The sequence below is a fragment of the Ranitomeya variabilis genome, chromosome 2 (assembly GCF_051348905.1).
Source record: "Ranitomeya variabilis isolate aRanVar5 chromosome 2, aRanVar5.hap1, whole genome shotgun sequence".
Taxonomy (NCBI): Eukaryota; Metazoa; Chordata; class Amphibia; order Anura; family Dendrobatidae; genus Ranitomeya; species Ranitomeya variabilis.
Genome location: NC_135233.1, coordinates 73,818,001 through 73,844,782, shown reverse-complemented (window position 1 = coordinate 73,844,782; position 26,782 = coordinate 73,818,001). Strand labels below are relative to the sequence as shown.

The window sequence follows — 26,782 nt, the reverse complement described above, 5'->3', positions numbered from 1 at the left end:
ATTTCAGTGCCACGTATTTAAGTGCCACGTATTTCAGTGCCACGTATCACGTATTTCAGTGCCACGTATTTAAGTGTCACGTATCACGTATTTCAGTGCCACGTGCCACGTATTTAAGTGCCACGTATCACGTATTTCAGTGCCACGTATTTAAGTGCCACGTGCCACGTATTTCAGTGCCACGTATTTAAGTGCCACGTATCACGTATTTCAGTGCCACGTACCACGTATTTAAGTGCCACGTATCACGTATTTCAGTGCCACGTATTTAAGTGCCACGTGCCACGTATTTCAGTGCCACGTATTTAAGTGCCACGTATCACGTATTTCAGTGCCACGTACCACGTATTTAAGTGCCACGTATCACGTGTTTAAGTGCCACGTATCACGTATAAGTGCCACGTGTCACGTATTTAATTGCCACGTATTTAAGTGCCACGTATCCCACGAAGATTTTCCATGGAGAACAGACACATCCAGAGATATGTCTGCTCTCCACGGCTGCAGCAACACTGACAGGAGCCATAGTTCCTGTCAGTGTGTCACTGCGCATGCGCGAGCGAGTTTACCGGCGGTCATTGACCTCGGCACTCTCGCTTAATGGCAGTGCTGCGTGGGAAAGTTCAACGCAGCTGTACTGCCGTTAACTGAGACGCCGGAGCAATTGAACTCCGGAACAGTACGCGATGCACTGCCAGGAGCTTCGCTCCTGGCAGTGTATCGCCGGAGAGCAGCCGATCGGCGTGGGACACTCGTTTTATGGATTCTGCGGACAGGGAGTATGAATTTGATTTTTTATTTTGTGATTTTTTCCTGGAGGATCGAGGGCTTCGCCTACAAGTGTGCTGTTGGTGAGTATATACTCTATGTTATGTGTTGTATGTACTGTACTGTGTGTCATGTATGTGTATTGTGTGTAGGTGTTTTGTGTAACTTTACAACTGTGCTAAGTCGCCGGACACAGGGACAACTCTCCCATCCTAATACCGGATGGGAGTAGTAGTCCCATACGGCAACTTAGCACAATGGTGGCACTAGCGTCGCATGGGGACACACACACACACACACACACACACACACACATACAAAATCAATCACGATCCCCATGCGACGGTATGCCTCCATGTCTCTCCGCCCAAGCACTTCCGCCCACGCACTTCCGGCCGCTTCCCCGCACTTCCGGCTGCAGCGGTTCTGCACCACAAACCGCAATAAAACCCGCAGATATATTTTTGATCTGCGGGTTTTACTGCGGGTTTGACCTCACAATGGAGGTCTATGGGTGCAGAACCGCTGCTGTTTCGGGCAAAGAAGTGACATGCTCCTTTTTTCCCGCAGCTATTCAGCGTGTTTTTTTTTTTTTTTTTTATTCAGGATCATGTGCACAGCGGTTCCTGTTTTCCATAGGGTACAATGTATTGTACCCTGCATGGAAAAAACTGCTGCGGTTCTGCAGTAAAAAACGCACTGTGTGAACATGGCCTTATACATCTTTTCTGATCTTCTTCATCCTCAGGAATGCTCAGAAATTCATCTTTATAATCTTCTTGGCAGCTCCACAATCCATAACATCGCATTACGTGTGTCCGGCGCCGGACACACGTAATGCGATGTTATGGATTGTGGAGCGTCCCCCCCCCTTAATTAGACATCCTTCCTTAATACAGGGATAATTCTCCATTTGTCACTTCTTTTAGGTTTCCTATAGCTGGGTCAGCAAGCTCCATCCCTCAGCTCCTGGGCACATTTTTCATAGAAAGCCTCCCTCCAGAGTCCAGATTCATCCAGTTCCCCCCTAGCCCACAGTCAGTGCATAAAAGTATAAAATAGGACATTCTGCTTTAAATGACCAGTTATTGAGCCACAAAAATAACTGGTAGATTCCCAATGTCTGGGAGTCTTACTTGTTACTCCGGAGGGGATGGAGGAGGTGTCTGTCCGGGGGGCACACTGTAACACAGTGATGGCGGCGGATCACTGCTGGGTACCGAACGGCTCCTTTAAGGCGTGCTCTTCCGCAGCCCTTCAAGCCGATTACCGATGCCGGCAGCCGCGTTCTTCCTGCATCCCTGGATTCCGTTGCCAGATACGTGCCACAGATTCCGGATCTGTCCTGGCTGCACCAAACAAGAAGGGGGGACGTCGGAAGTTGGTATCTCCCTAGATCCGATGCGCGATCGATTCATTTTCCTGCGGGGATCCCAAAGCTATGCCGGGAGTAAAGCTAGCAGTCCAGGCATACGGGGGAAGGTGGATGGGGAGGTGAGAGAGGTGGCGACCCCTGTGTTTTGGTCGTTCGACCCCCCTCGGGGTCGCGACCCCCAGGTTGAGAACCGCTGGTCTAACCCAAGGCCTGCTGTATTCGTGTACTGACTTCTTAACCCCTTCAAGTCGCGGCCCTTTATCGTTTTTGCGTTTTCGTTTTTCACTCCCCTCCTTCCCAGAGCCATAACTTTTTTATTTTTCCGTCAATATGGCCATGTGAGGACTTATTTTTTGCGGAACGAGTTGTACTTTTGAACGACACCATTGGTTTTACCATGTCTTTTACTAGAAAACGGGAAAAAAAATCCAAGTGCAGTGAAATTGCAAAAAAAGTGCAATCCCACACTGGTTTTTTGCTTGGCTTTTTTGCTAGATTCACTAAATGCTAAAACTAACCTGCCATTATGATTCTCTAGGTCATTACGAGTTCATAGACACCTAACATGTCTAGTTTATTTTTTATCCAAGTGGTGAAAAAAAATTCAAAACTTTTTTTTTTTTTTTTTAAGCAAAAAGTGCCATTTTCCGATACCCGTAGCGTCTCCATTTTTCGTGATCTGGGGTCGGGTGAGGGCTTATTTTTTGCGTGCCGAGCTGATGTTTTTAATTATACCATTTTGGCGCAGATACGTTCTTTTGATCGCCCGTTATTGCATTTTAATGCAATGTCGCGGCGACCAAAAAACGTAATTCTGGCATTTCGGATTTTTTTCTCGCTACGCTGTTTAGCGATTAGGTTAATGCTTTTTTTTTAATTGATAGATCGGGCGATTCTGAACGCAGCGATACCAAATATGTGTAGGTTTGATTTTTTTATTGTTTTGTTTAGGATGGGGCGAAAGGGGGAGTGATTTAAACTTTTATATTTTTTTCATATTTTTAAAAACATTTTTTTTTTTTTTTTTTTTTTACTTGTGCCATGCTTCAATCGCCTTTATGGGAGGCTAGAAGCTTGCACAACTCGATTGGCTCAGCTACATAGCAGCGATCTGCTGTTCGCTCCTATGTAGCTGAAATGCAGGTGTGCTGTGAGCGCCGACCACAGGGGGGCGCTCACAGCAGGCCGGCATCAGTAACCATAGAGGTCTCAAGGACCTCTATGGTTACTGTCCTGACACATCGCCGACCCCCGATCATGTGACAGGGGTCGGCGATGACGTCATTTCCGGCCGCCCGGCCGGATGCGGTAGTTAAATGCCGCTGTCTCCGTTTGACAGCGGCATTTAACAGGTTAATAGCGCCGGGTGAATAGCGATTTCACCCGCCGCTATTGCGCGCACATGTCAGCTGTACAAAACAGCTGACATGTCGCGACTTTGATGCGGGCTCACCGCCGGAGCCGGAGGGGGATTCACGGCATGCACAGTACATGTACGGCGCATGTCGTGAAAGGGTTAAGGTATGGTCTGAAGCCTACACCCTACATGAAAATGTATGTATGTGTTAATACACCCATGCAAGTTTAATCCCTTAGTGACCTGGGAAAAATTCTTGAAATCTGACCAGTGTCACTATGTGTGGTAATGACGCTGGAATGCTTCAACATATCGTATTGATTTTGAGACAGTTTTTTTCATGACACATTGCACTTTATGACAGTGGTAAATTGATTTCAATATTTTCTGCGTTTATAAAAAAATATCAGAAATGTTACAAAAATGTAAAAAAAAAAAAAAAATTAGCAATTTTAAAACTTTGAGTGATTATCCCTTTAATCCAGATAGTCCTACCAGACAAAAACACGGGTATTACATACCTGGTAATGTGTTTTTTCATGAGACATGACGGCACCACGAGAGAGGGGATCCGCCCATCAAGGACAGGAAACCTTCCAGATAAAAGGGGCGGCTCCTCTCTACATCAGTTGTTTTACAGAGTACGAGGGGAACACCGCTGGTTAGTGTACACATAAATAATACATCCTATACGGTTCTATTCACCGATACCCCAGGGAGTGTATAATACAAATAATGCTAATAATGCACTCAACTAATGACATGATCAAAAGGGTGGGAATATAAGGGTGCAGTCATGTCTCATGAAAAAACACATTACCAGGTATGTAATACCCGTGTTTTTCCATCATACATGATGGCACCACGAGAGAGTTACAGAGATTTGTATTCTCTTTTAGGGAGGGATCACTGCTTTTAGCTCTTCTCCCAAATGTGAGATCAGAGGTAGCAGATAGGTCTAGCCTATAATGTTTAAAAAATGTAGACGGAGAGGACCAAGTGGCCGCCTTACAGATTTGGTCGATGGTAGCATCTGCTCTCTCCGCCCATGACGTCGCCATGGCCCTCGTGGAGTGGGCTTTCAGACCCTGTGGAACAACCCTGCCTGCACTACTATACGCTAGAATAATGGCCTCTCTCACCGATCTAGCGATCGTTTGTTTTGAGGCTTTAAGGCCCTTCCTTGACCCCTGGAACGCAATAAAGCCCTCTGTTTCCTCCAGGATTTTGTACTCCCTATATACTGTAGGATACATCTCCTGACATCTAGGCAATGGAGTCTCTCCTCTTTCTTGTTACTAGGATTGGGACAGAAAGAGGGTAGGGTTATATCCTGAGCCCTATGGAACCTCGATACCACTTTGGGGAGATATGCTGGATCTACTTTTAATACAACCCTATCGTCCATAATTTGTGTGTAAGGGGGGTCAGCTGACAACGCGTGTAAATCCCCCACCCTACGGGCTGATGTAAGTGCCACTAACAAAGCTGTCTTTAATGTCAGTACTTTATCTGATGTTGTATTTAACGGCTCAAAGGGGCTTTCTGTCAAAGCTGTCAAAACACTAAATTTAGATCCCATGGTGGAGGAGTAGGGGATGGAACAGAATCAGCTCTACTACAGGCTCAGATAAACCTCACCACCCACCTATTGCTTGCCAGGTCACAGTTGAATAAGGCTGCTAAGGCTGAAATGTGTACTTTGAGGGGACTAACAGCTAACCCCAGATCTAAGCCCTTTTGCAGGAACTCCAGTATTGCCACTATTGGGACCTCCCCTTCCCGTATTGGCCCTGAACTGGACAGGAATTTCTTCCATATTCTCCCATAGATCTTGGTAGTTACTGGTTTTCTGCTACTAAGCAAGGTGGATATTAAACCAGCTGAGAACCCTTCTTTCTCTAACATCGACCGTTCAAATGCCAGGCTGTCAAATGTAGCCCGGAATACTGCGGGTGGTTGAAGGGACCCTGTGTTAGAAGGTCCTGGTCTTCCGGGAGAACCCACGGGTCCGTCACTGACATCACTCTCAGCCAGTAAAACCATGTTCTTTTCGGCCAGAAGGGAGCCATCACAATTACCCTGGCCTTGTCCTCCCTGATCTTCAGAACTGCTGGGATTAGACATATCGGTGGGAAGGCATACAGGAGTCCTGACGTCCATTCTATGCTGAAGGCGTCTACTGCCAACGGCCTGTCTGCTGAGTTCAGGGAGCAGAACTTTTGAACTTTTTTGTTGGCTTTTGAGGCAAAGAGGTCTACACTGGGTCTTCCCCACATGTGCACTATCCGTTGAAAAATTGACTTTTTTTAGGGACCATTCCCCTTGCCTCAAGTGGTTCCTGCTTAAAAAGTCTGCCTTTATATTGTCCACACCTCAAATATGCAGGGCTGATAATGAAAGGAAATGCCTTTCGGCTAGAGTTATAAGTCTTCTAGTTATGTGCATTAGTGACCGAGAACCGGTGCCCCCCTGGTGGTTCACGTATGTGACCGCTGTTTGGTTGTCCGAAAGGACTCTCACATGATGCCCTGCCAAGTGTGGAAGTAACCTATTTAGCGCTTTTTCGATCGCTAGGAGCTCCCACTCGTTTGAGGATAGATCTTTCTCCTCTTGAGCCCAGGGGTCTTGGACCCATAGTGTGTCTGAGTGAGCTCCCCATCCCCATGGACTGGCGTCCGTTGTGATTACCTTGGAGGCTGTGTATGTCCAGGGAACTCCTCTCGGTGATGACTATCTGTAACCACCATCTGAGTGATTGGAGTACAGAGAGTGGGAGAATGAGCTTCTGCTCTAGCTGCCCCTGAAGTTCCCGGTCGTTCTGCAGCACACACCATTGCAGTTCTCTTGCATGGAACTGGGCCCATTTTACAGGCCGGTATGCAGGAGGTTAGGGACCCTAACACCGACATGGCTCTTCTTAAAGTCATCTCTGGTTTTGGTAATGTTGTCATAATCATTTGTTTGATTTTTTCCTCTTTTTCTTCTGGGAGGCGACACTCCTGCGCCACAGAGTCTACAGTTATCCCCAGGAAATTCTGGACCATTGCTGGCTCTAGTTTGGATTTTTTGAGGTTCAGTTGCCATCCTAGTGTCTGAAGAGTGTCCATCACTAGTCTGACCTGCTCCTGACAGTGAGAAAAGTTTTTCCCCACTATCAGGAAGTCGTCTAAGTAGGGTATTATCAGAGTGTCTTTTTCTCTGAGATGTGCTGTGACCTCTGCAATCAGCTTTGTAAATACCCATGGGGCTGTTGCTATCCCAAAGGGCAGAGCCCTGTACTTAAAGTGACGCAACTGGGACCCCATCTCGACAGCCACTCTGAGAAACTGACAATCTTCTTGTCTGATTGGTACGTGGTAATAAGCGTCCTTTAGGTCTAGGACCACCATGTAACACCGAGGATATAGGAGCTTCACTGCTGATTTTATTATTTCCATCTTGAATTATGGAATTATTAGAAATTTGTTGAGGCCTTTTAAATTTATTATTGTCCTCCAAGAATTGTCCGTTTTTTTTATGAGAAAAAGGGGGGAATAAAATCCTTCCATCCTTTCCTCTATAGGAACTTCTTCCAAGATGTGCTTGTCTAGGAGTGATGTTACTTCCCCCTCCAGACTGTCTTGTTTCTCTTGGGAGGACTGTACCGGAGTCTGCATATATCTTCTTGGAGGCCAGTGGTGGAATTTTAATTTTAGGCCTGATCCTATGATCTGTCGAATCCATACCCTGGATGAGATCTTCACCCAGGCTGGAAGGAAGTGAGAGCCTCCCTCCCACCTGAGAAGGACCGTCACTGGGAGGGTTTCTTGGTGTCCCTGGGGGACTTGCCAAATTAGAAGCCCTTTCCTCCCCTGGATCACTTGTCCAAGTTGCTCCTGTCTCGGTTTCTAAACTGCTGCCTTCGGAATTTTCGGCCTCTCTGAAAGGAGCACCGAAAGGGCTGAAATGGCTGTTTAGGAAAATTTTTCTTTTTGTCCCTGGCTTTCTCCAACACGTCGTCTAATGCCGGTCCAAACAGGAAGTTCCCCTCACAAGGCAAAGAGCAAAGCTTCATCTTTGCCTGTGCATCTCCTGGCCAGCATTTAAGCCATACCGCCCGGCGTCCTGTGTTGGCTAAAGCTGACGACTTTGCTGCCAGTCTAGACGAGTCTGCTGATGCTTCAGCTACAAACACTGCCGCTGCTCTCATGGTTGGTATTGCCTCTAGGAGAGTTTCTCTAGGAACTTTTTGTTCTACCTGTTCCTCCAGGTTGTCTATCCAGATTTTAAGGGATCTGGCTACACAAGTGGCCGAGATAGCTGGCCTTAGTGCCCCTGCTGAGACTTCCCATGCTGTTTTCAGGGAACCATACACTTTTCTATCCAGCGGTTCTGTTAGAGAATCTAAATCGTCGAATGGCAGGGAGGATTTTCTGGCAACTTTTGAAACTGCCACAATTTTTGGGGCTCTATCCCAAGATGAGGACGCCTCCTCTTCAAACGGGTACCTGCTCTTTAGGGAGGTGGTTATTTGGGACCTTTTTTCCATTTTTTGCCATTCCCTTTTAATCAGTTCTTGTAGTTGCTCATTAATAGGGAATGACCTCCGTTTTCTCTTTTGTAGACCACTGAACATAAGCTCTTGGGCTGTCTTTTTAGCCTTCTCATCTACCAGCCCCATGGTAGAGTGAACAGCTTTTATAAGCTTATCCGTAGCTTCTGCTGGAAATGTGTCCTCCTCCTCTGAGCTACTATCTGAGCAGCGAGCTGTATCCGAGTCCCCCCTCTGACTCCGAGGAAACCCTCTGGGATGCTACTGAGGGGCTGGATCTGTCCCTAGATCTGGTATCTGTGTCAGCTGTCTGCAATGCTTTTACAGACCTACAGACCTCTGATTGGATCAGTGATCTTAGACTCTCTGTAAAGGAGGGTGTTTCCTCCGCTACCGTCTTGTTAATGCAATCCTGACACAGATTTTTAATCCAGGATGGTTTTAACGCTTTTTTGCAAAGGGACATTCCTTGTTTTTAGCCTTTGATTGATACTTCTTGGGGACCTCCTATACTCCACCCCCCCCCCCCCCCCAAATGTATGCAAGAAAAGAGGGGAGATGGAGATAAGAGAAGAGAAAAGAACAGACATTAGCGCGCTGGACTTTCTCGCAGTTCACTCACCACTCGGACGCTTTCAAAGTACGGGTACCGGATCCGGAGGTTGGCTGGTTTTCTCCATGTCTCCCAATGAGACTAGGGACCCCTCCTTGGTATGATGATCCGTCCGTACGCTGTCCGAGCGGCTTCTGCTGCTGCCACGGCGGGTCTGGCTGTTTTCACTTGAGCGAGACCGCCTCTCCTGCATCTCTTGCTGTGGCATCAAATGTTCTGGTAAAAAGCTCTCCATCATACACACTACCACATAACAAGAGTAGTCACCTTCAACCTGACCTGGTTTAGTGACACAGGGCAGCATTTCTGGCTCGTTTAAATAGATTCACCCCTCTTTTTTTTTTTTTTTAATGGATCACCTGGTTGATCCTGCCATTATTGGTCGCTTCAGTAGTCAGGTGCATATACGCACCTGTCATGATTTGATTACCTGGCTGATCGTGCCTGCACTACTTCCGGTGCTCATAGATGCATCCAATCACCTGGTTGATCCTGCATCTGCCGGCCGCTAGCGCAACGCCTGCGCTGTATAAGTATGTTAGAGCGCGCACCCGGCAACCACTTCCGGTGTGCGCTATTAGATCCACCATACACCTGGTTGATCCTGCCGTCAGGTCCTGAGTGCGCACCCGGTCCTTACTTCCGGTGCGCTCCTTAATCAACTATTCCACCTGGTTGATCCTGCTCCCAGCGCCCGCATCTGCGCATCCTCCTTGCTCGCACCCGGCCACTACTTCCGGTGCGCACTCAAATTCTTGGTCCCCGGCCCCTTTGCCGTCGCGTCCCGGATGTCGTGCGCACGCGCGCGTACACACTTCTCCTTTCCGGCTGCGTGATACACGTGCCGAGATCAGCGCTGGATCACAGTATGGACTGCACTTACCCCGCGCTTCTCCCATGCACCGCTCCCCTGCTGCGATCATGCTGCTTACAGGTACTCCATGCCAGGGAGGAAGGAGCGGAGGTGAGGGGGGGGACCATCTGCAGTGCTCAACAGGGATGGCATAATACCTCCGAGGAGCCTTACCTAGCCTGGGCACTGATGTGTCTCACAGGCTACATGGCCACCATAGTCAACAGGGAGGGAGCACCCATTGTGACCTCGAGGACAAAATTAGCAGGTGGATTTTTTTTTTTTTTTGCAACCGGGATTTGTCACTAATCATGGCCTCTGAGATTCCATCTTCACCCGGGCGTTTGCCTCATGGGCTGTGGCCATGCTTCGCTCAGGGGGGGCATGAAATACCCGACCCAGGCATCCTCTTCTGTCTTCATCAGAAGTCTTCTATCTTGAGGGTTCCCCGTCAAGGACAGGAAACCAACTGATGTGGAGAGAGGAGCCGCCCCTTTTATCTTGAAGGTTTCCTTTCCTTGATGGGCGGATCCCCTCTCGTGGTGCCGTCATGTAAGATGGAAAAACATTAATAAATAACATTTCCCTTCTGTCTGCTTTACATCAGCGCCATTTGTAAAATCTTGTTTTATTTTGTTAGCATTTTAGAAGGTTTAAAAATGTAGCAGTAGTTTTTAATTTTTTCAAGGAAATTTACAACACATTTTTAGGGAACTATTAAGTTTTGAAGTGACAGAAGGTCCTATATATTGGAAACCCCTAAACGTGATACCATTTCAAAGACGGTACAGTTTATTAACCCTTCAGGTGCTTTTCAGGAATTAATGCAAAGTGGCACAACAGGAATGAAGAAATTTATTTTTACCATCAAAATGTTTAGAACTTCTGAACAGGTCGCTATAGCTGGAAGACTAAAGCCATTATTTAGCCATGAAATGCCATTGCAAACATCAGGACAACACGATCAAGATCTCAGGGTGCAGATGTGGTTGAAGAAGGGACCTCCACAATCTGTTAACCATCTAGATGCTGTAGTAATGGACAGCAGCAGCATTTAAGGAGTTAAATGACAATAGTCGGTCGCAACACCGGTGGCCGATGCAGCAAGTTGTCAGTTATGCTGTACAGCTGACAGCTACAGTATTGTCACCCGTCAGGGTATGATAGTCTTTTATAATGCAGGTCATTAAAAATGGCGTATCGGTGGTCACTAAGGGGTTAAATGTGCAGATGTATGGGGAAGCACGCCTACGTATGTGTACCTGTAAGTATGCATAACAGAAAAAACAACAGCTGAACAGCGCCAACAGGATAGGGGCAATATATATGCCAAAATGCATACAATATCCCACTCTCTAATTCCAGGGTATGAAACAAAAAAAAAAAAAAAAAAAGTTCAAAAGCATTAAACTTCTTCCAGCTCGCAAACTACAGCACTTCATTTTCATCATATGCACATGTGTCACGGTTCCATCCCTAAGGATGCAGTTACTGACAGCTCAGTCATCCGGTCAGGTGCAGGGGCATGCTGAGCAGTCAGTGTGTTGATTGACAGCTCAGCCGTCCAATCTGAGTTCGGGAGATGCTGGCTGTCTCCAGGTGCTCATATTCCAGGTGATTGCCAGGCTACAAAACTGGGCTGTTACTCCCAGACCTGTGCCAGATGTACGTTCAGCAGTGTGGTTTGTCTCTCTGTGCCTTGTGTTCTGTTTGTAGATCTTTCATTGCCTCACCGTGGACCTCATTCTCACCATCTGTCTTGTTTAACCCCTTCGGCTCTGATCTGCTATACCCCTAGTACTCTGACCTTGGCACATTACCTGACTACACCTTTGTCTGGTCCTTCTGTTTATGATATACCTTCCTAGCTTTGGACTCCTGACTATATAGTCTCATGGCTTGGCCGTTAGAAGTGACTCAGCGTCACAATATGAATGTATAAAAATGCGCCTGTGTGTAAATGTAAAGATGTCCATGTATGTGTAAAAGTGTAAAAGTGTGTGTGCATATACACACAGTATGTATAAAAGTGTGGCTGTGTGTTTAGAAGATCTACTTGTGTATGCAAAAATCTATCACTATCACAAAAATAGATACCGTTAATTAAAATGTAGTTTTTATTAAAAAAAAATAATCTATTTGTGTTACAGTGAAAGTGGATCAATTTTCCTATGACAAAAGAAAAAGGTGTGTAACCTCTATATTGGATTATTTCTGCCACTAATTTCTCACAATACTTTAAAGTAGATGTGTAAGGTGCCTTACTATTACTACTTCAGTGCACCAATAACACAGGTCTGCAACTAAAAAGCTGTTTGATTATTTTCATCTAATTTCCATGTATTTTGGGGTGCTGAAAATGAAAAAAATATTGAAAAAAATCCTGGACGTCAGGATTTGCCACAAAATGCAAAATTATCTTCAAATTTAGTATATTTTTCTAAATTTTTGGTATTTTTTTTTATCTTAGGGTTTTGAAAGTCAAAATTACTATTAATTAATATTCACATCAATGCATGGAAGATATACAATGCCAAATAAATATAACTGCCGGGGGTTCTCATAGTTGGTGAAAAAAAAACGTCCCCCGAGAAACTTTGGTTCCTCCCCATAAAGTTCTTCTACCACCTCTCCACATAAAATTGGGATTGATAAAGCAATTCGTAAAATCACTTCCAAAAGATGGAGAATGCTTCAAATACTTGGTCACCAAGTTTCCAGGCCTCTCGGAGGCAAAATTGAAGGAAGGTGTGTTCGTCGGACCAGACATTAGAAGGCTTATAGCTGATCAAGAGTTTATCAATACCATGACGCATCCTCAAAAAGAAGGGTAGTTTCCAGAGGTCGTAGAGACATTTTTAGGCAATAACAAAGACCCTGACAACAAAAAAATTGTTGGACGAATGCTGAAAGCATTTCAAGCTTTAGGTTGCCTGATGAGTTTGAAAGTGCATTTCCTCCATTCCCACCTTGACAACTTGAAAATATGGGAGCTGTGAGTGAAGAGCAAGGTGAACGATTCCACCAGGACATTAAAGAGATGGAAAGAAGATACCAGGGAAGATGGAGCATTACAATGATGGCAGACTACTGTTGGACGCTTCAGAGACATTCCAGATGCTACTCACAAGCGTAAATGTACCAAGAGAAGCCTCACAGGGAAGAAGAATCAATTTTAGTGTGTGTTAGTGAGCTCATTGCAGTTAAAAAATGATTTTCATGAAACATTTGTAATAAAAAAATTATTTTTATGAGTCTATTTTCATTTATTTTGAGGTATTGTCTTATTTAACACAGTTACTTAAATTATCAGAAAACGCGATATCCTATGACAAAACGGAGGTTATTTTCAGATTCAGCGCACATAAAAACAAAGATTAGGTGGAATAACCAAAATAGCTCTTGAAAAATTTTTTTTTTACACACCTGTGTAATCATTGTCAGAAAATTGCTTGCTACTTGATGATTTTGCAAGTATCTTTGCACTGACTTTGGTTCTGTTACAATATTTATGTAGTAAGCTTAGTTCTGGTAATATGTCTATGTAGGAGACTAGGTTCTATTACAGAGTCTATGTAGTAAGCTTTATTTTGTTATTATAACAGTATCTATTACGTGTACATTATCTATGGCGTCAGTTTGGTTCTATTATGGAACCCATGTAGAAAGCTTGGTTCTGATACTGTGTAAATGTGTTAGGCTTTGTTCTGGTACCATAACCATGTAGTAATCTTTGCTGGTACCATATCAATATTATAGTATGATTGAAAAAACACGTGTCCAAAAAATTAAGCCTAGAGATGAGGAAGGATAAAAAAAAAAAAAAAAAAAGTCTTAGTTACTCACCGGTTAACGGTGTTTTTCGGAGTCCATGACAGCACTACAGAGAGAGAGGGAATCCGCCCTTCAGGAACAGGAAACCTACAGATACATAAGGGCGGCACCTCTCCCACGCATCAGTTGGTTTACAGAGCACAAGAGGGCCACCAAGGTTAATAGCATACTTAATAAACAACGATACTATAACTAACTATTCACTACCCGTGAATTATATAAACAAAGGAAGAGGTGTACACCCAGAACTTAAGAAGACGGGAGGGTATGTACAGGTGCTGTCATGGACTCCGAAAAATACCGTTAACCGGTGAGTAACTAAGACTTTATCGGTCGTCCATGACAGCACTAAATAAAGAATTACAGAGAGTAACTAACTAGGGAGGGACTACGGCTTGCAGCACCCTTACACCAAAAGAGAGGTCAGAAGAGGCACCCAGGTTCAGTATATAGTGGTTATAGAATGTGTTTGGAGAAGACCAAGTAGCAGCCTTATAAATTTGGTCGATCGACACCTCCAATCTTTCCGCCCACGAAGCCGCCATAGCTCTAGTGGAATGAGCTTTTAGACCTTCAGGCGCCGGCTTGCCCTTTGAGGTGTATGCCAGCGAGATAGCCTCCCTGATCCATCTAGCTAATGTAGATTTCGATGCTCTATGACCTTTCCTGCTACCCTGATAGGACACGAATAGGGCGTTATCTATCTTCCAAGGATCAGTCACTGCTAGATATTCCAGGATACATCTTTTTACATCTAAAGTGTGTAGCTTCCTTTCCTTAACTTAGTAGGATTGGGGAGGAAAGATGGAAGAACTATTTCCTGTGTTCTGTGGAATCTGGACACTACTTTAGGAAGATATGCTGGATCAGGGGATAGTATCACTATCATCCCTAAGCTGCATGTAAGGGGGAACCCTGGATAATGCTTGGATGTCGCCTATCCTACGCGCCATGTTAGGGCCACCAGGAAGGCTACCTTAAGAGATAACTTTTTAATAGACGCTGAAGAAATTGGCTCAAATGGGGCCTCTGTCATGGCTGAGAGGACTAGGTTCAGGTCCCATGGCATGACCCTATTTTTCACCATTGGCCTAGACAGTTTTGTCGCCCTGATGAATCTGCTGACCCAGTAATTCTCAGCAATGTTGCAGCCAAAGAGGGCCCCTAAGGCTGATACCTGCCCTTTAAGAGTATTTGGGGATAACCCCATATCTAACCCCTTCTGTAAGAATTCCAAAATCTGGTCCATCGGTATGGACTGACCAGCTATTACCCCCGAGTTCTGAAGAAATCTCTTCCAGATTCTAACATAAATCTTTGTGGTGATTATTTTTCTGCTCTTCAGCAGAGTGTTAATGAGGCCCGGAGAGAACCCCCTATCCTTTAACAGCGCCCGCTCAAAATCCACGCCGTCAGATGAAGGCCAACCGCCCGAGGATGGTAGACTGGGCCCTGGGACAGGAGATCCGGGATGTCTGGCAAGACCCATGGGTCGGATATCGACATAGCCCTTAGGCATGGAAACCACGTCCTTCTGGGCCAGAAGGGGGCAATTACTATCACTGTGGCCTTGTCCTTCCTGATTTTCCTCACCACCAGAGGAAGTAGAGACAGGGGAGGAAAGGCGTAGGCTAGTGTGAAGTTCCAGTCTATGAGGAGGGCATCTACTGACAGAGGATTTTCTCTGGGGTTCAGAGAGCAGAATTGTGACACTTTTCTGTTTTCTTTTGTGGCAAACAGGTCTATCTCCGGTTGACCCCACCTTTCCACGATGAGGTTGAAGATGGAGCCGTTCAGGGACCACTCTCCGTGCCTCAATATGTTGCGGCTTAAGAAATCCGCCATAGTGTTTTCTGCTCCTCTTATGTGAAGGGCCGTCAATGAGAGAAGATGTTGCTCTGCAAGCTGGAACAGGCGATCTGCTACGCACATTAGGGATTTTGCACGGGTCCCGCCTTGATGGCTTATATACGCCACGGTGACCCGATTGTCCGAGAATACCCGCACGTGGTGACCCTGTAGATAGACAAGGAGGGTTTTAACTGCCTGTTCCACTGCCGTTAACTCCTTCAGGTTGGAGGACATTTCCATCTGACACTGATCCCAAAGCTCCTGGACCAATATATCCCCCATATGAGCCCCCCACCCAGAAGGGCTAGCGTCTGAGGTGACTATAAGAGTTATATTATATTCCCAGGGGACCCCCGTGGACAGGTTCTCTTGGTCTAACCACCATTGGAGGGATACAACAGCGTCTTGAGATAGGGTCAGCAGGCTCTCCAGACATCCTCCCAACCTTTTTTGTTGTAACAGCACCTCGCCCTGAAGTATCCTCGTATGATACTGGGCCCATCGGACCGCTGGAATACAGGACGAGAGAGAGCCTAACAGAGACATGGCTCTTCTAAGGGACATGGTGGGGTTTTTCGAGGCATTCAGCACCTGAAGGTGCAAGCGATCAATTTTCTCGTGAGGCAAATGGCATTCCTGAACCTGGGAATCCAGGGTCAGGCCTAAAAAAAAAAAAAAAAAAAAAAAAAAAAATCGCTGTACCGTCATGGGCTGTAACCGAGATTTTTTAACATTTAGCATCCACCCCAGACGCTCTAGGGCAGACCTTACTTTATGTAACTGTTCCAGACAGTGATTCGCCGTTTTACCCACGATAAGGAGATCGTCCTGGTAGGGGATTATTTAAATGTCAGACTCATGTAGGTGTGCCATAACTTCAGCCATTACCTTGGTAAACACCCGAGGGGCGACCGATATACCAAAGGGGAGGGCCGTATACTGGAAGTGTCTGACTACCCCATCCAACCGTACCGCCACCCTCAGGAATCGTTGGTGTCCTGCATAAATGGGGATATGGTAATAGGCGTCCTTTAAATCCAATACTACTATAAAGCAGTTTTTAAACAGTAGCTTTATTGCGGTGTTAATAGTCTCCATTTTAAATGATTGTACGGTCAGGAAATTATTAAGAGCCCTTAGATTAATAATCATTCTGAAGGAGCCGTCAGGTTTACGTATCAGAAATAGAGGAGAGTAGAATCCTCTACCCTGTTCTCCTTCCGGAACCTCCGATAGGACATTCTTATCGAGCAGGTCGTGAACTTCCGTTTCCAGGGCCGCCTGTTCTGCTGGAGAGGACCTGAGTGGAGTAATTCTGAAAAAATCCTGAGGGATAGAGGAGAACTCTAGCCGCAGACCCGTAGCTATTATTCCCAAAATCCAATCGCTACTGGAAATTTTGGACCAGGACGGGTAGAAGGCAGATAGTCTACCTCTCACCGGGGCGACTAGTCATTGGGGTGGTTTTTTGACCTCACGGGATGGCTCCTGACGTCCCCCACCTCCAAACATAAATCCAGTACCTTTCTTCTTTTTATCGTCCCATCTGCTCTGGTCTCTAGCTGGTCTCCTTCGGAAGAACCTTTTCCCTGTGAAGGTCGGTAGACTGGGAAATTTCTTCTTCTCGTCACCGGCTTTCTCCAGCAGTTCGTCTAGGACTGGACCGAACAGGTATTCCCCTTCGCATGGGATAGAACACAGACGGGATCTGGATTGAAGGTCACCTGGCCAACATTTCAGCCATAGGGCCCTGCGTGCCGCATTTGACAATCCTGCCGCTCTAGCCGCGATTCTTGCAGAATCTGCAGATGCGTCCGCGAGAAAGGCAGCGGCATTCTGAATTGTTGGCAGGAATTTTAACATAGATTGTCAAGAGACTCCCTCTTCCAATTTGGACCCCAGTTGATCCAGCCAGACCATCATCGATCTGGCTGCACATGTCGCAGCTACTGCAGGTCTCAGGGCACCCGCCGACATCTCCCATGTCCCTTTAAGAAATGAGTCAGCCTTCTTATCGAGAGGATCCTTTAGGGAAGCCATGTCGTCAAAGGGAATAGATGATTTTTTAGACGCCTTAGCCACCGCTGCGTCCAATTTAGGTGCCTTATCCCATGTGTTCACCAGGGGGTCCTCAAAGGGATATCTACATTTAAAGGCCGGTGGAAAGGAGCCCTTTTTCTCTGGCTTTTTCCATTCCCTTTTGATAAGGTTCTGAACCTTGTCATTAAGCGGAAATGACCTACGCTTTTTTGGGTCTAGACCGCCAAACATTAGGTCCTGCGCTGAAAGTTCTGGCTTTTCGTCAGCCACCCCCATGGTGGATCTAACTGATTTAATCAGCTTGTCCATCTGGTCCAGAGGGAAACAGAAACGATTAGAATCCTCTTCTGAAGAGGACGCTGAGGAGACGGAGGTGTCTGAATCATTCTCCCTTCTAGAGCCAGCGGACGAATCCGAATCTGAGGCGCTAGGCTCCCTTCTTTTGGAAGGCTCCCCCTGGGACAGGGATTTCAGGGAATCTTTCACCTCCTTCCTGATAATCTCCCTAAGGCTTGACGTAAAATCCGGAGACTCGTCCGCCACCTATGGGAGCGGAGAAAAAGCTATGTAATTTATCCGGTGCTACCGCTATCAGTGTTCCCATCAATCTATTCCCTACCGTCTGCCGCACACACGACTGCCAGACGCCTACCCTAAAAGACTTTGTCAAAGGGCAAGCGCATAGCGCGCACTCCTTGTTTTTTACCTTACCAGCGCATTTTTTCCCCTAAGGAAATAAACATAGGAAAAGACTGCATCAGGGTACGTTCACGAAGATCTCTTACCCAGGCAGTAGCGGTAGGTACCAGATTACTGGGGGGGTCGGTCCAGATCCTTCTGTTTAGATCTGCGACTGGACTGGTTACTGCGTCCGCGGGTCTTCGGCTGGGGGTCTGCAGGGGACCTCTCCGAGGCTCTGTCTTGCTCCAGCAGACCGACGGTAACTTCCGGCTCATCCATAGCTGCAGATGGGCTCACAAGCAGCCCTGCAGCGTTTTGTTTGGCTATATATAGCCCTTCCCCCGGATCCGGAACATGTGCAGGTGCGTGGCCAGAATCCTCTCCCCCACGTGCAGATCCCTGCTCCACCCCCCTCCGTCTTTGATCGCTCCCCCCCCCGCCGCCTGCAGGACAGCGGCGTTTCCAGCTAAAGCCGGCCGGCGTTTGATTTCCGGTCCCGGCCCCGCCCCCTGCGCGTCACTTCCGGTATCGGGCAGTGCGCTCAGGATGCGCCCGGAAGCCGGGGACGGCGCCGCCGGACCATCCAGCCACCCCTCGCTATACCACCGCCGCAGCACAGCGGTGACCGCGGCAGAAGCCGGTGTCCGACCCCCGAACCGAAAGGAGCGCAGAGGGCGCTCCCGGAAGCCTGCACCGCACCGACGAGGACCAGAGGCGGAGAAGACAGAGGCCCAGGAGAGTGAACGGACCCCCCGGGGGGAGACATACTCACCTCGCTGGCCTCTGGGGACGGACCTCATCCGGACGCCGCTCCACTCTGCTCCGCTCACTGTCGTGGAGTCCTACCCGGACCCACCATGGCGCTTCCAGGGACCCGCACTGCCTGAGGTAGGAGACCCCCTCGCTACCTGGGTCGGACAGCCGGCCTGGGTGTTGATAGATGAACGAATATCTGAAGGGAATCCTGTCCTCCAGGAACAGGAAACCAACTGATGCGTGGGAGAGGTGCCGCCCTTATGTATCTGTAGGTTTCCTGTTCCTGAAGGGCGGATTCCCTCTCTCTCTGTAGTGCTGTCATGGACGACCGATAAAAAAGTATATTGGTACAATGATGATGCATTAACAAATCTGCCGTAAAATAGCATTTTTTTCTCCTGATTTTGAGTGTCAATCAACTTAAACATTATTTTTTATCATCTCCAGATAGGGGGCGATCCCCTTGCTTCCTTTATATGGGCCATTTATTTACTTGGACAAGTTTATCATGTGTCCACACCCTTAGATGGTTTTCCATTGTAATGCTTTGAATCTTTCCTCATACGAAAAATCCTCCATGCCAAGTAGTAGGTGTGGTTCTGTTCTCGCATCCACAGCCTCGGCCAGGTTCTGCTCAGAGGTGGGCCTTGTTCTATTCAGGCATTTATGTAGTAAGTCTGTGTCCGTTACAATATCTACGTATTAAGCTTGATTTTAGAACCGTACTTCTTCAGTAGACTGGGTTCTGTGGCTGTAACTATGAATTAAGCTTAGCATTGCTAACATATGTATTTTGTCAGCTTGGCTCAGTCATCATATTTATGTAATACAATTGGTTTAGTTACTATATTTATGCCGCAAACTTGGTTCTGTTTGAGTCAAATTATTAAGTATCATTTGAAGCCATAAAAACATTTCTATATATAGAGGGGTTTTTTTACGCACAGAATCCCCTCTGATGAATTATTTCTAGTTTACTACTAGATTTTTCTTTGGGATACTGTTCCATATCTGAGACAACTACTTCTAATATAAGGCTATTGACGGTTTTTATTCTAGGTTATATTTATCTGCTAATGGCTACAGTGTATGTGCACGTACACATTACACTTGTACTAACAGGACTAAAAGGAGGGCTGGCCCAGATTTTTGGAGGCAAATAATTCAGTAATAATGCCAGCTCCCATTAAATGACTGAACTGTTACTAACACTTATGTATCTTGGATTACACATAATTGTAATGATCAGGAAACCACTACTTCCCATCTCTTTAACCTGCCAATCAATTTAAACATTCATTAATATGGTAGGCATAAAACCAGTAGCCAGTAAAAGGTGGCGGTATACTGGTTAATCCAGTTGTCTGGTGAAAAAGAAGTTATCTTCTTGTTGATCAATGGGGTGCAAACGCTGGGACCCGTACAGACTGGTAGAACAGGGAACCCTTATCCCTGTTAGAATAGATCAGCAGTGTCTCTGTAAAACCTGAGCGCCATTAATTCCCTGTGGGGCTGCCTAGCACTGAGCTAGACTTAGTCTGGCAGCCCCATAAAGAATTAATGGAGAGGGGGATTGAGTGTCCAAACTGCAATGACAATTTGTAACTTGGATACTAGTTCCCCGTTCTGCTGATCGGTGCAGGTCACAGAGGTGGGACACCAATTGGAAAGTTATCACCTAACCTTTAGATAGGCCGTTAGTCATGGGCTAATACCGTAGCCTGGACCTTCTCGCTGAAGGTACACACCTGTGGATGTTGAATCAAAATTGCCAAAATTATTGATCGCATGAATAATGAATGACAATATAAATTTCTTTAAAACCTAGCGCTGGTGCTTTATACTAAAAAAAATTATCAATTCATTTAGGCGTAATAATGAGCTCATTACACAAAGCCAATATAAATACCTACCAACAGAAAATTTCCATTAACCTATTTTATAGCCCCTTGATGCCCAATACAAAAGGGAAGTCCCCCCCAATGGAGAACATTAGCCCCGCAATAATGAGTCATCTAGAAAACAGCAATGAATGAGTATATGTTGCATACATGCAAAGCAAAAAATATTGTAGATGACATATAAATTATGACCTAAACTTTTATAGAAAAGCCATGGAAACGTTAGGAGTCGTTGCTTAAAAAGAAGAGACTTAAAAAACAAAAAAACACAAAACAAAACTGAAGAGTCAGACAGTATAAAAATAAAATATTATTTATTTTTGTTGTATGTTCAGGGAAGGTGGTTTTAAAGTCAAACTCCCACTAAGAACATAGAAATGATAGAACTATGGCGAAAAACAGTCATGTGGAGAGATGTGAATTCATAGCTCACGGCCCTCACTCGATTCCTGATGCTTCACAGAACAACATCTGAGACAGGTCTGCTACATCCATCTAAGAGGATTCTGCGCCTATGACTAGGACTCCAGCGATACCACATGGGCAATGCAGGAACCTGTAACTTGTGTGGGCTAATTATTCATATGTCACCATTGCTGGATAATAGAAAGGTAGGAGGCAATATAAAAGGGAATAGTAAAGAATGTGGATTACTAGATCTAAAGAGGACCATGGTGTTGAGAGTAGAAGTAAAATTTGTCGAATCATATGCAACCCCAGACAATTGTACATGTAAATCTACAAGTTCTGTAATATGTGATGACCCATACAGAATAATACTATACATTGAGAAATTAACCATTTTACGCATCATAGTAGCCATAATATTGGATCAAACAAGTAATTATGAATATTGTGTCATATGTTAAGTAATGCAGTGGACAGATACCACACAACAGCCCTGGAGAATGTGTCCTGAGGGGGCACGTTATCTAGGAATAAAAGACAGAAACAGGCATCACCAATGCTCCGTCTCTATAAAATCATGTCGCCCAGTGGTGGCAGCTGCCAGGCGCTTTAGATAGAAGCTCATTCTGGACGCCATGTGCAGTAACCTCTCATAACACACCCTGGAGCTCTGCAGCTGATAAGCCCAATACACTACAAATCAGACACATCCCTCTATATTCAGAGGCGAATTGACTTGTATCAGATAAAAATAAACCCAACGGTAAAGCAGCTTACAGATCTATGACAAATAATATGTATGTATATTATATATAGGTGTGTGATGTGTGAGTGTGTATATATATATATATATATATATATATATATATATATATATATATATATATATATATATATATATATATATTATACAAAGTATCCCCGCCCAGCTATTTCTTCTTGCCTGCTTGAGGCTTCAGATCTGCAGCAGCTCTTCAGACTAATCTGCATATGAATTCTTAGGCTATGTGGACACGTTGTGGATTTGCCTGTGGAATTTTCTGTGCGGATTCTGCATCTCTTGGCAGAAAACACAGGTCAAAATCTGCAAGTTTTTTATTTTGTGCATTTTTGTTGCGGATTTCATGCGTTTTTTACCCCTGCGGATTTCTATTATGGAATGGGTGCAGAAACGCTGCAGATCCGCACAAAGTAGTGACATGCTCCTTCTTTTAATCCGCTGCATTTTCCGTGCGGAGTTTTCCGCACTATTAGCACAGCATTTTTTTTTCCCCATTGTACTGTAAATCAATTGCGGATCTGCAGCGTTTCTGCATGGAAAAAACGCTGCGGATCCGAAGGAAATCTGCATTGTGTGAACATACCCTAACACTGATTTCTCAGTAACGGATTGACCATGTAGAAGGTACTGTTGAACTGACAACATTACAAACTTGTCTCTCCGAGAGAAGTCAGTGGGAACACACCTGAATGACAAGTCACTGGCTCCATTCTCGACTATTTTTTTTTTTTACTGTGAAACGAAAAATGCAATGTATTTAATATGGGCGTTGGTCTCGGATTCCTACTTCTTGGGGTTTGGGCAGCATAAATCATGAGACAAGTTCCATTAAATATCCTAGTGGAATCCTGTTCTCTAGTTGCTTGACTTACTCTTAATATGTTCTGGGTTTCATTCCACTTGTTGGTCCATTCTTTTGTCAGTTCTTCGACCTGAAAGATAAGTCGAGTAGGGATTCAGTTTAAAACACATACTAAAAGTGACAGAGCTGTTGCTGAAAATATGAAAATGCTATGAAGTGGAAAAATTTAATTCTGAAGCAGAAAAATAGCGTTGAGAAGGAAGGGTCGGGAATAATCAAATTGATGCAAATTAAAACTAAAGGGGTTCTTTGTTAAAATTAGATATCCATTGCCTATTGGGTTTCGGACAACCCTTTTAATTGCACAAAAAGGCAAATAGTTTGAAAAGAATTCATTTCCTACGTGGCTGGAATAAGCAGGAAATGGTATTTTTCTAGGTTACAGACATGTATTCTGAATAATAAATTTATACGTTTATTAGCCACATATTCTAAGATGAGAGTCAGCATGTGGCCAATATAAATGCAGCCCATACCTTGCTGAGCCATGTAAATAAAAATGTGATTTCATGCTAATACGCAACCTTGCAATTTATAGCAGCAGGATACAAGCCGGAGCGCAGAACTGGGAGCTGTACTAGAGAAGGACGCTTTTTACTGCCAACTGTCAAAAATATCCTTTCACTATCTAACGCGCGATAAATTAATGCTATGAAACAGTTACCCCTACTGAAATCAACGTCCAAGACTGAGAAAGTCTAAGACCAAACTTTAACCCAGAATTTAAAAGGCTCCTTGAATAAATGATGAATGAAAGTCAAAGAGCAAAGAGCTGAGCTGGAGATTGTAAAAATACCTACACGGGCTTCATTCTGCTGCAGTTTTTCCTCCATGCTTAATGCAGTTGGTGAATCTAAAAGTGCAATCTAAAAAAAAACAAAACAAAAAAATAAATTATATTAAATATCTAGATACATAACAAGGACAAAAGGTCTAAAGCAGAAAATCAATATCCAATGACTAAACCCTTCCAATACACAAAAAAAAACAACATTTGTCTCATGCATTTCTATAGAAGGGAAAAAAAATAAAATATCCAGAATTCAGTAATCATAGCTTAAGGTCTCATTACATGGGGAAGATGGATAATACATTGGTTGCTATGTCCTTCAGTAGGATTACTGACAGCTTGCTGTTCCGAAGAAAACATTTTCCCCTCGGCCACAATTTATCTTCAATGTGTTCTATTTAGATAAAATCCTCAATTTGTATATTTGTATGAAAATCTTCTGGATAACCACTACGGATATCGAAAGATGTACCAATGTCCTTGGCCAAAAATGTACTTGATCAAATTTGTTTTTGTTTGACTTACTCCATATGCCTATTAGACCACGTTCACACGTTCAGCATTTGGTCAGTAGTTTACATCAGTATTTGGAAGCCAAATCCAGGAGTGGGTGATAAATACAGAAAAGGTGATGTGTTCATATAAGGGTATGTGCAGACATTCGGTAATTGGCAGCGCTTTGGATGCAGCACATGTCATGTTTGGGCCAAAGTTACGGTTATTGTAAACAGTTAAAGCAAGTTGAGGAAGAAATGATCTGTAAAAGGCCTAAACTTAAAAAGAGGACACATTTCTTTTGCATTTTAGGCTAAACAATATATATTTTCATATTTTACATTTTAAAAATTACAAAAAGAAAAAAATGGGCAGATGCAAAGTTTGCATAGACTTGCAAATAACTTTTACAAAGGTTTAAAACCTTAATTAGCCTGTTAGGGTTATGGCTTGTTCATCATCATCATCATTAGGAAAGCCCAGGTGATAATTTCACAGCTTTATAAAAATCCAACCTCTTCTAACCTTGTGCCAAAAAACATCCATGGGGCAGCTGCCTAGCACTCTGAAAATGGTGGAGGCCCAAAAAGCGTGAGAAGGCTATAAGAAGAAAGCAAAGGGTTTTCAAATTTCCCTTTCATCAGTTCGAAATGTAATTAAGAAATGGCAATTAACAGGAACAGTGGAGAGTAAGAAGGTATGGAACACCAAGCAAAATTTCAGTGAAAGCTGCTAATAGGGTTGCAATAGAGGCAAAAGACTGTTAGAAATATTTAGCAGACTCTGGAGTTGTGGTACATTGTTCTTCCGTTCAGAGACACCTGTACAAATTTGGCTTTCATGGGAGAGTCATCAGATGAAAACCTCTCCTGCGTTCTCATCATAAAATTCAGGGTGAGAAGTATGCAAAAGAACATCTAAACAAGCCTGATGCATTTTGGAAACAAGACCTGTGGATCGATGTGGTTAAATTAAAACAATTTGGCCACAATTATCAAAAGGCACGTGTGGATAAAAAAGGGCACTGAACTTCATCAAAAGAAAATCTCATCAACCATTAAGTTGGTGGATCAATCATGCTTTGGGGCTGTGCTGCTTCCAATAGCACAGGGAGAATTTCACAGGTAGAGGGAACGATTCAATTCAATTTCAACAAATTCTTGTTGCAAACATAACACCAACTGTAAAAAAAAATGATGTTGAAAACAGTATGGCTTCTACAAATGGATAATGATCCTAAACACCCGTCAAAATGCACAAGCTGAAGGTTTTACAATGGCCCTCACAGTCCCCTGATCTCAACAACAATATAAATCTGTGGCTAGACCTCAAAATAGCAGTGCATGCAAGAAGACCAAGGAATTTCACAGAGATGGAAGAATTTTTCAAGGCAGAATAGATGGAAATCCCTCAAACAAGTATTGAAAGACTGTTGGCTGGCTACAAACAGCATTTACAAGCTGTGACACTTTCAAAAGGGGGTGCTGCTAGGTACTACCCATGCAAGGTGCCTAATATTTTGCATTCACCCATTTTCTTTTTGTAATTTAAAAAAAAATGACTTTTTTTGCTTAAAATACAAAAAGGAGGAAAGGTGTCATTTTACCTTCAGCTTGCTTTACTCTGCAAAATAACAGTAATTTTAACCAGGGGTGCTCAAACTTAGGATGCCACTGTATGTGTGAGTTTTTTGTTTGTTATTTTAAAACATATAAACCTATGGGTGATGGTTGGCCAGCAGATACTATCCATTAAAGGCATGAGTCAGCAATCCCGTAAAAAATAAGAAATAATAAAAAAATAAAAAAAAGTATATGAAAGTTTGTGTCCACCAGCATGAAAACTTAAAAAAAAAAAAAATAAAGTAGTCCACGTTGTAAAAAACAACAACTACAAAAAAAACCACCTGACTTTGCCCACTAGTGTCGTACCAGCAATGTGGTGTCTCCTAGTCCTTGCGTGACACTGCTATGCCACATGAGCCTTGTCGATATTTAGAGGCCAATACTGGGTTGCTGCGCTCTCACTACTTCAACTTGTTCGACAATTGTCTTAAAACAAGTGAGGAAGGACACTTCTGTATAGACCTAAGTCCGTAGCCCAAGAGAGGCCACATTATCGCAGCTGACAGTGAAACGATTACTGTTGGGGCTACTATCAGGGTGCAAGGAGTGGTCACTTACCATTATTATATTTATTTTCTACATTTTAAATGTGTAGTAATGTTATTGTTGGGCGCCATATTCTCTTTGGAATAACCATTTATTAATTTAAATGGCTTGCCTCTTTTTAAAATAGTGCACTTCTCCACACTTTCTGATTACTTTAGTGTGGGATATTCCACTTGATTAACAGTTCAGACCATGGCCGCTTGCCCGGACTGAACACTCCCGTAGCTTCTATATGAGGTAACTTTGCCTATGTAGCATTGGAAGCGCAGTGGCAGAAGCCTAAAGTGCGCTCCCCCGATTCTGTCTGGCTTCAATGCAGTGCTTACAAGCTCCATTGGAAACAACTTGTAAGGACTGAGCAAGTTTAGCCATCCGCATTGGCCGGTCCCCTCGACAAGCAGTAAACAATAAAATTAAAATGGCAATATCAGGGGACCGCAATTTTAATAAATAGTAAATTACTACAGAGGACTGATCCAATTTGCCCTTGTCTAGTCCGGTCTTCCGTGGCAGCTGGTGTTCACTTCCTAGACCCAACCTTTGGTGCTTACTAGGCCCAAAAACGTCATGTAAGGTCATGTGAAGACCAGCTGCAGCCGAGGACCATGTTGAACGCCAGATCAGAGCAAAGTCAAATCACATGGTCCATCTCTATAAATTGCTAAAGTGCTTGTATTTACAAATAATTATGCCCATCGATGAAGATGGGAAT

General features: G+C 44.4%; 1 protein-coding gene across 3 annotated transcripts in view; it reads right to left on the bottom strand.

Annotated features, from left to right (window-relative positions):
* The window catches only part of KIF16B (kinesin family member 16B), a 376,655-nt gene that overhangs the window by 270,595 nt on the left and 79,278 nt on the right, over positions 1–26,782 (bottom strand). For all 3 annotated transcript variants that reach the window (XM_077282562.1, XM_077282563.1, XM_077282561.1), the window contains exons 11-12: positions 23,415–23,480; positions 22,625–22,684 (exon numbers count right to left, since the gene is read on the bottom strand). In XM_077282562.1, the coding sequence (XP_077138677.1) occupies positions 22,625–22,684; positions 23,415–23,480 (126 nt within the window). The remainder of the gene's footprint in view (positions 1–22,624; positions 22,685–23,414; positions 23,481–26,782) is intronic.